The sequence below is a fragment of the Centroberyx affinis genome, unplaced genomic scaffold, assembly GCF_046629955.1.
Source record: "Centroberyx affinis isolate AG114_WGS23_722 - 3 ecotype Tasmania unplaced genomic scaffold, CSIRO-AGI_Caff_v1 ptg004731l_1, whole genome shotgun sequence".
Lineage (NCBI taxonomy): Eukaryota > Metazoa > Chordata > Actinopteri > Beryciformes > Berycidae > Centroberyx > Centroberyx affinis.
Genome location: NW_027282288.1, coordinates 57,863 through 64,304, shown reverse-complemented (window position 1 = coordinate 64,304; position 6,442 = coordinate 57,863). Strand labels below are relative to the sequence as shown.

At 46.9% G+C, this 6,442-nt stretch overlaps 1 protein-coding gene across 3 annotated transcripts in view; it reads right to left on the bottom strand.

Moving 5' to 3' along the window:
• Positions 1-5,343: 5,343 nt before the first annotated feature.
• The window catches only part of nisch (nischarin), a 41,774-nt gene continuing 40,675 nt past the window's right edge, over positions 5,344-6,442 (bottom strand). For all 3 annotated transcript variants that reach the window (XM_071544882.1, XM_071544883.1, XM_071544884.1), the window contains one exon: positions 5,344-5,677. In XM_071544882.1, the coding sequence (XP_071400983.1) occupies positions 5,344-5,677 (334 nt within the window). The remainder of the gene's footprint in view (positions 5,678-6,442) is intronic.

Below are 6,442 nucleotides of genomic sequence, written 5' to 3'. Positions count from 1 at the left end.
AGGACCTCCTCGGCTCCTGAGAGGCCTCCTCTCTGCTCCTCACCTCAGCTTTCACCTCAGGAGCTCTCTAAGGGCCGAGACGCTTTTATCTTTACCAGGATTTCATCTCACTTTTAAGAGGAAATTCTTAGAAAACTTTGTCATTCTAAGAATTTTCTTAGAATTTCCCCGCTAGGACCTTGGTGCCTCTCGGTGCCTCTCAGTGCCTCTCAGTGCCTCTCGGTGCCTCTCAGTGCCTCTTGGTGCCTCTCGGTGCCTCTTGGTGCTGGGAGGCTCCTGGACCCACAGCAGGTGGATCCAGACTCTTCATGCAGTCTCAGGCCACATCCACACTGATAGGTTTTCATTTTAAAAAGCATAACTTTTGTTATGTTAACGCCTAGCGTCCGCACTACTCCGGAGTTTTTGGACCCATAAAACGGAGACTTTTGAAAACGATGACGCAGACGCCCACGTTCGCTTCCTGATTGGGTCTCATCAGCCACGACGGGTCCTTCCCTGATTCGTCACGCTCCTATCACCTGACCCTTTTCTGGAAGAAAACAAACGACATCAGCCTTGACTACCAGTGGTTAATTACCCTCATGTGTTAGGTTCAGTATCGGCTCCGCCTCGCCGTCGGTCCAAGCAAAGAAATCTGTCGTACTTTTCACCGTCGCCGTTCTTCCTCTGTGGTATTTTCTGCAACTAAACAACCAACCGCAGAGTAGACGATCTGCTTCCTGTTTACACCGGCACGCAACGGTCATGTGATATGCGTTTTCAGGCGTGTTAGTGTGGACGGAGATCGTCAGTGCGGCCTGATGCTGATCGGCTGAACTCGGTGTTCTGATGACTCTTCACGTCTTCACACGCTAACGAAGCCTGGAACTGAATTCTTTCCTATTAGTCAGCTGACCTGCCGGAACCCGCGGAGGGCCAATCAGAGGTCGGGTAGCCGATTCCGCTGACCGCACACTTCCTGGTATCTCTGTCCGTCGGAGCCGTGGACAGGAAGCCGGAGCTGAACCGATGACAGACAGGAAGCGGTGCCGCCGCTGAGCCGCTGAGTCAGCGCCGCTGGCAGAGCCTCGCTGGCTTCTCATCATGTTTTTGAGGTTTTTCTGTCCGCTGTCTCCTCTGGACGCCGCTGTTATAACTCAACACACGTCGGGGTCAAGCTAACCCCGTTCAACTTTTAAAACATAATGACTTTTCCAGCTTGATATTTCATGACTTTTCCTAATTTCATGGGGAAAACTGGTAAACATCAAATGTAACATGACGACACGTTTTCACGCTCCTGAACACACTTCTTGTTTTGGTCATTTTGACCCCGAACACAAAATCCTTATAAAATCAGAGAAAATATAAAAGTTTTACCCATATTTTCTGTCTCTTTGTTTTGACTGATACTGAGGGAAATTTCCCATGCAATATGTCTTTAAAAAAACATTGCCATGCTTTAGGGCCCTGACATAAGACACACACACACACACACACACACACACACACACACACACACACACATACACACCTAAACCACTTGTTTGAGTTTTATCTCACCTGAAGATTTTCTGTCCTGTCAGCTCTTTGAAAGACTACTTTGGCGTCTAATTGACTTTTTATTGTTTAATTGTTTTTTTCATTGCGGACGGACTGCTGTGTTTCCTGCTGATGTCCTGAAGTGTGAACTTGGGAAACACTTTCAGTCACAATCATTTTTTGTAGGTTTAAATTTCTGGGGTCAATTTGACCAAAGGCACAAAACATATAAGTTAACAACATATAAACAAAACAAAATACATAAATAATAATAATGAGTTGGCTGCTGATTTCACAGAAAAAAGCTGCTCTAGTCCAGATTTGACTATAAAATATTAAAGCTGCTCTAGTCCAGACTTGACTAAAATATTAAAGCTGCTCTAGTCCAGATTTGACTAAAATATTAAAGCTGCTCTAGTCCAGACTTGACTAAAATATTAAAGCTGCTCTAGTCCAGATTTGACTATAAAATATGAAAGCTGCTCTAGTCCAGATTTGACTAAAATATGAAAGCTGCTCTAGTCCAGATTTGACTAAAATATGAAAGCTGCTCTAGTCCAGACTTGACTGTCACATCGGCCTTTTTTGTATTTTATTCTTTGTTTTTCTCTGTGTATTTTCTGCATTGCTAAGCTGTTTACATGTGGCTGCAGCTCAGAGGGAGGAGGAGAGGACAGACTGTATTTTGTAATAATTGTAATAATAAGTTAACACAGTGCAGCGGACATTTTGACACAGCGTCGCTCATCATGGTGTTGAAACTGAATTCAGTTCGGTTTCACTAAAGTTCAGTCTGCTGAGGAACCGAAGCGGTCCGGTTCAGATCCTGAGTCTCGCTCCTCCGCTCTTCAGATTCTGTGGAGCGATTCAGAGTCTGGCGTTTCCCTCGTCAACCCGACCAATCAGAGCCTTTGTGGGCGGGGCTAAAGTTTGAACCGTTCGTTTTATTGGTGTTTCAGCAGAATAGATTTGTTGAAATCCTCCTTAACCAAGATTGTCTTTGCAAAGACGATATTTTTTGTCAAAAAACGTCTGAAATTCTTGGTGAAGTTAGTAAATACGTCCAGAATCATGTGACTGAAATGATGTCAGAGAGGCCGATACATCAGTCACTGCGATTGGTTCAGATACGTCGGTCACTAGTGATTGGTTCAGACACGTCGGTCACTGTGATTGGTTCAGATACGTCGGTCACTAGTGATTGGTTCAGACACGTCGGTCACTGTGATTGGTTCAGATACGTCGGTCACTAGTGATTGGTTCAGACACGTCGGTCACTGTGATTGGTTCAGACACGTCGGTCACTGTGATTGGTTCAGACACGTCGGTCACTAGTGATTGGTTCAGATACGTCGGTCACTGCGATTGGTTCAGACACGTCGGTCACTAGTGATTGGTTCAGACACGTCGGTCACTAGTGATTGGTTCAGATACGTCGGTCACTAGTGATTGGTTCAGATACGTCGGTCACTGCGATTGGTTCAGACACGTCGGTCACTAGTGATTGGTTCAGATACGTCGGTCACTAGTGATTGGTTCAGACACGTCGGTCACTAGTGATTGGTTCAGACACGTCGGTCACTAGTGATTGGTTCAGACACGTCGGTCACTGTGATTGGTTCAGATACGTCGGTCACTAGTGATTGGTTCAGACACGTCGGTCACTAGTGATTGGTTCAGACACGTCGGTCACTGTGATTGGTTCAGACACGTCGGTCACTGTGATTGGTTCAGATACGTCGGTCACTAGTGATTGGTTCAGACACGTCGGTCACTGTGATTGGTTCAGACACGTCGGTCACTGTGATTGGTTCAGACACGTCGGTCACTAGTGATTGGTTCAGATACGTCGGTCACTGCGATTGGTTCAGACACGTCGGTCACTAGTGATTGGTTCAGACACGTCGGTCACTGTGATTGGTTCAGACACGTCGGTCACTGTGATTGGTTCAGACACGTCGGTCACTAGTGATTGGTTCAGACACGTCGGTCACTGTGATTGGTTCAGACACGTCAGTCACTAGTGATTGGTTCAGACACGTCGGTCACTGCGATTGGTTCAGACACGTCGGTCACTGTGATTGGTTCAGACACGTCGGTCACTAGTGATTGGTTCAGACACGTCGGTCACTGTGATTGGTTCAGATACGTCGGTCACTGTGATTGGTTCAGACACGTCGGTCACTGTGATTGGTTCAGACACGTCGGTCACTGTGATTGGTTCAGACACGTCGGTCACTGTGATTGGTTCAGACACGTCGGTCACTGTGATTGGTTCAGACACGTCGGTCACTAGTGATTGGTTCAGATACGTCGGTCACTGTGATTGGTTCAGATACGTCGGTCACTGTGAGTGGTTCAGATACGTCGGTCACTGTGATTGGTTCAGATACGTCGGTCACTGTGATTGGTTCAGACACGTCGGTCACTGTGATTGGTTCAGACACGTCGGTCACTGTGATTGGTTGGGGGAAAATCAGAACACGGCTAACGAGGAGGAAACCTCAGCTGGATGGAGGAGCGGAACCGGATGGAGGTTCAGGCTGAACACCGGGCTGCAGCTGACAGCCGCTCGTCACGGTGCGGAAACCGTGGAAACCGAGGAGGCGGCCGACTCAGAAACCCAATCCAGTTCGGTTTCCCGGGAAACGCTTCATCAGCGAACCGGCTGCGGTTCGGTTCGGTCTGCTGACGAGACAAACCGCCACACTGAAAAAACAACAATCATCATTAAAAAGGGAAATTTTCATTTTAGGGAAATGAAACAATTTCAGCTTCCTCACTGGTTCACAAATTCTTTCCCAACGCAGAAATAATAAAATAATACTGTAAATAAAACTACTACAGCTTCCATTTCAACTGTTTAATCCAGTGGCATTCCCCTTTAACACAACAACATGTAAACAACCGCAGTGATTGGTCGGAGTCCAACTGCGGTCGGCTTCCCATCGGTCAATAATATTGTATGAAAAACTTAAAATACAATAACATAAAACACAAATAAAATATAAAAAATAATACTCGTGGATAATACCGATATGACGTTTGATAGTTCATGGTGGAAATATCATCTGGATTTCCAGAATTAGTACAAAATTATCTTCAAGATGGAGAACCATCCTTCTGTCCAAAAGCAACAATAATAATAATATTAATATAATATTAATAAACAGCATCTACATCCAAACAGTCCAATAATACTGCTTCATACGTCAGAGAGCAGCTGTGTGTGTGTGTGTGTGTGTATGTGTGTGTGTGTGTGTGTGTGTTAAGCTTTACTGCATGTAAGAAGCCAAAGAATAGAAATAAATAGATTTCAGACTCCTGTGGACTGTCTGCAGCGCCCCCTGCTGCCCAACTACAGACCTGTCTGTCTGTCTGTCTGTCTGTCTGTCTGTCTCTCTGTCTGTCTGTCTGCCTGCCTGCCTGTCTGCCTGTCTGCCTGTCTGTCTGTCTGTCTGTCTGTCTGTCTGTCTGTCTGTCAATTCAAGTCAGCCAATCAGTCAGTAAATCCTCCAATCAGTAAGTGCCTCCATGTGATGTCACAGGTCCCATCAACCCTCAGTTTAATTCTACTGGAGACACCACATGGCGTTGTGGGCGGAGCCAAACCCCCGCCAGTCTGCAGGAAATGAGCCGGTGGGTTTAAACAGCCAATCAAGTGTCGAATTAGCCTGTCAGTCATCTGTCAGCCAATCCAGCGCTGAGCCGATCATCCCCAATCAGCCTGTCCATCAACCGAGCGCCGAACGAGTCCCGCCCCTCGTCCCGCCCCTCGTCCCGCCCCTCGTCCCGCCCCTCGTCCCGCCCGTCGTCCAATCAGCCGGTGAGCTCGACGGGAAGCTCCCGGCTGCAGAGCGCCTCCCACTGGCGAGCGAGGAGGGAGATGAGCCGCTCCCTGCTGTCGGCCCCGGGGACGAAGATGCACCACTGGACCTCGCCCTCCGCCCCGGCCCCGGCCCCGGCCCCGGCCCCGCCCCCTCTGGGCGGGGCCTCAGCGGCGGTGAAGTGGTCCATGGTGAGGTGGCAGAGCAGGTCGGGGCCCGGCAGGTCGTCGAACACCAGCGTCAGAGCCTGCGGGTACGTCTGGTACCCCAGCAGGACCCGGTCCAGGTCCCGGATCCGCCGAGCCTCCCGCAGCTGGTACCGCTCCCTGAGGGGGGGGAGGGGGGGGGGAGGGGGGGAGGATATTAAATCAAACTCAAGGACTCTCAATTACTTTTTCCAGCATTATTTCTAGGGTTGGGCACTGAAACCCGGTTCCACTATGGCACCGGTTCCTTTACGACCGGCTCCTACCGGACCCAATTTAGGTCCCCGAGCCGCTGATTGAACCTCCTCCGCCCTCCGCTGCTCCTCAGACTCACCTTCCAACTTTTGGTCCGAAGCCGAAGTCTTCATTACGTCCGCTTCATACAAACTGTCAGTTATTTATTATGTAACATGTGAAAAGTAATTAAGGACAAATAGGTTTAGCTAATAAAAAAAACTTTTAATAACTAGAATGTCACAATAAATACAAAATGTTGAGTCATATTCTGCCAGAGCAGCAGACTTAGTTTTAGTTTCAGTAGAAGTCTGAAAGTTTGCATTCGGTATTTCTTTTGCTGTTATTTATTAGTATTGCAACATTTACCGTTAAATTATTGTAGTTGACTTAGGTTTTATTTATTATTTATTTATTAATATATCGTTAAATTTCTTTGACATTACAATAAAAAGCGTTCTTTAATGTCGTTTTTTGCCCTTTATATTAAAAAAGGGATAACACTTTACAATAAGAGTCACTAAGTTAAGGGTTAGTTAATGCTTATTAACCATTAACTAACCCTTAATTAACAGTTAACTAATGTGTCTGGTAATCATTTATGTTGGTGTTCATGTTAACTAAGGTATTAATTTATACATTATTTAATAG